The following is a 1,391-nucleotide window of genomic DNA, read 5'->3' as shown; positions in this document are numbered from 1 at the left end:
AGCACCGCCATCAGCAGTGCAGAGCAGGAAACACCCAACGCCAACACACACAAACACACACACCCAACACAAGCAAAAACACACCCAACACAAGCAAAAACCCAAACACACACAAGCATGTGAGGCGTAGGCACGAAACATAGCGAGTTCTGTGCCTATCTAGACCTGTGAGGCTGACGGAGATTGGGTCTTCGCTGGAGGACGTGGCCGATGCATCGCGCATAACCGACGGGCGAATGCATCCGGGCGGGCAGATGATGCTCGTCAGCAGCAGCGACTCCGGCCGCGCGCCAAGGTCCAATATGAGGCAGTCGCTGTCGGGGATGTTGCGAAAGAGCTCGAGCACGCGGAGGGGGTTGAGGACATCCTGTGCGCGATCCTGGCGCAGCAGCGAACGCAGACCGTCCACCTCCTCAGCCGCGGCGGCCAGCTCATCGTGCAGCCGTGTCTGGTGGTGGTGGTGGTGGTGGTGATGATGATGAGTCGTGAGTGATGGTGATGATGGTGATGATGGTGGTGGGTGGTGGGTGGTTGATAAGCATGAGGAAGTGGGGCAGAGCACTGTGTAGCACACTCGCACGACAAGCACCGAGCCGCATGTACAGGGAGCTCATGCAAAAAATAGCTACAGGCAGCAACACCGGCAGATTCAACATGGGTGGGACGATCGCGTTCTGCCTCGTGCTTCTTGACATAGAGCTCGTGTACAATCTTCATGGGCGGGACCTTCTTGACAGTCGCGTTTTGTGCGCCGCAGTGGGGGCAGCGCAGCGTCTTCTTGCACAGGTCGCCCGCCTACGATGATGGTTGTGGTGGTGGTGGTGGTGGCGGTGATGGTGATGATGGTGGTGGTGGTGGTGGATATGGTTTGAATGAATTGGGATGCCACATAGAGGAGGAGGGGAGGTCAGTGGAGAGGAGAAAGGGAGAGCAGTGCAAAAAGAGTGCAAAGGTGCACGCTTTCATACATTCTCAGACTGCGCGTGTAAGCTGCAGTGTACCTCTTTGATGATGGCCTGGCGCTGGTTTGACTCGAGGTGAGGGGCAAGCAAGCGGTCCGTGTAGGTGAAGAGCAGGTCATCCGTCATCAGCACGCGGCTGCACGTCTGCGTCGCAATGCAAGTGGCGCAGGAAGGAGGGCGGATGTGGCAGATGATGACGGCGAGAGTGATGAGAATGCGGTAATTGCGGTTGTCGTAAATGCGCAAGCACAGGTGCAAACTTACGCACACACACACATACACTCACACACACATACACATACACTCACACACACACACACACAAACACACACACACACAAGCACGAGCAAGCACGCTCCCACGCGTACAACGTGCACACCTTGCAAATGCGCTGCAAGACGTTGACGGTGGCCTTGAAGTAGCCAATGT

General features: G+C 56.6%; 1 protein-coding gene across 1 annotated transcript in view; it reads right to left on the bottom strand.

The window, feature by feature from the left end:
* PTSG_12033 (uncharacterized protein) overlaps positions 1 to 1,088 on the bottom strand; it is a gene marked incomplete at its 5' end in the record, with an annotated part of 12,267 nt that extends 11,179 nt beyond the window's left edge. Inside the window, 3 exons of the mRNA XM_004995179.1 lie at positions 179 to 448; positions 604 to 795; positions 1,002 to 1,088. Coding sequence (XP_004995236.1) covers positions 179 to 448; positions 604 to 795; positions 1,002 to 1,088 — 549 coding nt within the window. The remainder of the gene's footprint in view (positions 1 to 178; positions 449 to 603; positions 796 to 1,001) is intronic.
* Positions 1,089 to 1,391: the final 303 nt, after the last annotated feature.

Source organism: Salpingoeca rosetta (assembly GCF_000188695.1).
Source record: "Salpingoeca rosetta unplaced genomic scaffold supercont1.8, whole genome shotgun sequence".
Taxonomy (NCBI): domain Eukaryota; class Choanoflagellata; order Craspedida; family Salpingoecidae; genus Salpingoeca; species Salpingoeca rosetta.
Note: the sequence above shows the minus strand (reverse complement) of the source record. Positions and strands in the feature narration are given on the sequence as shown.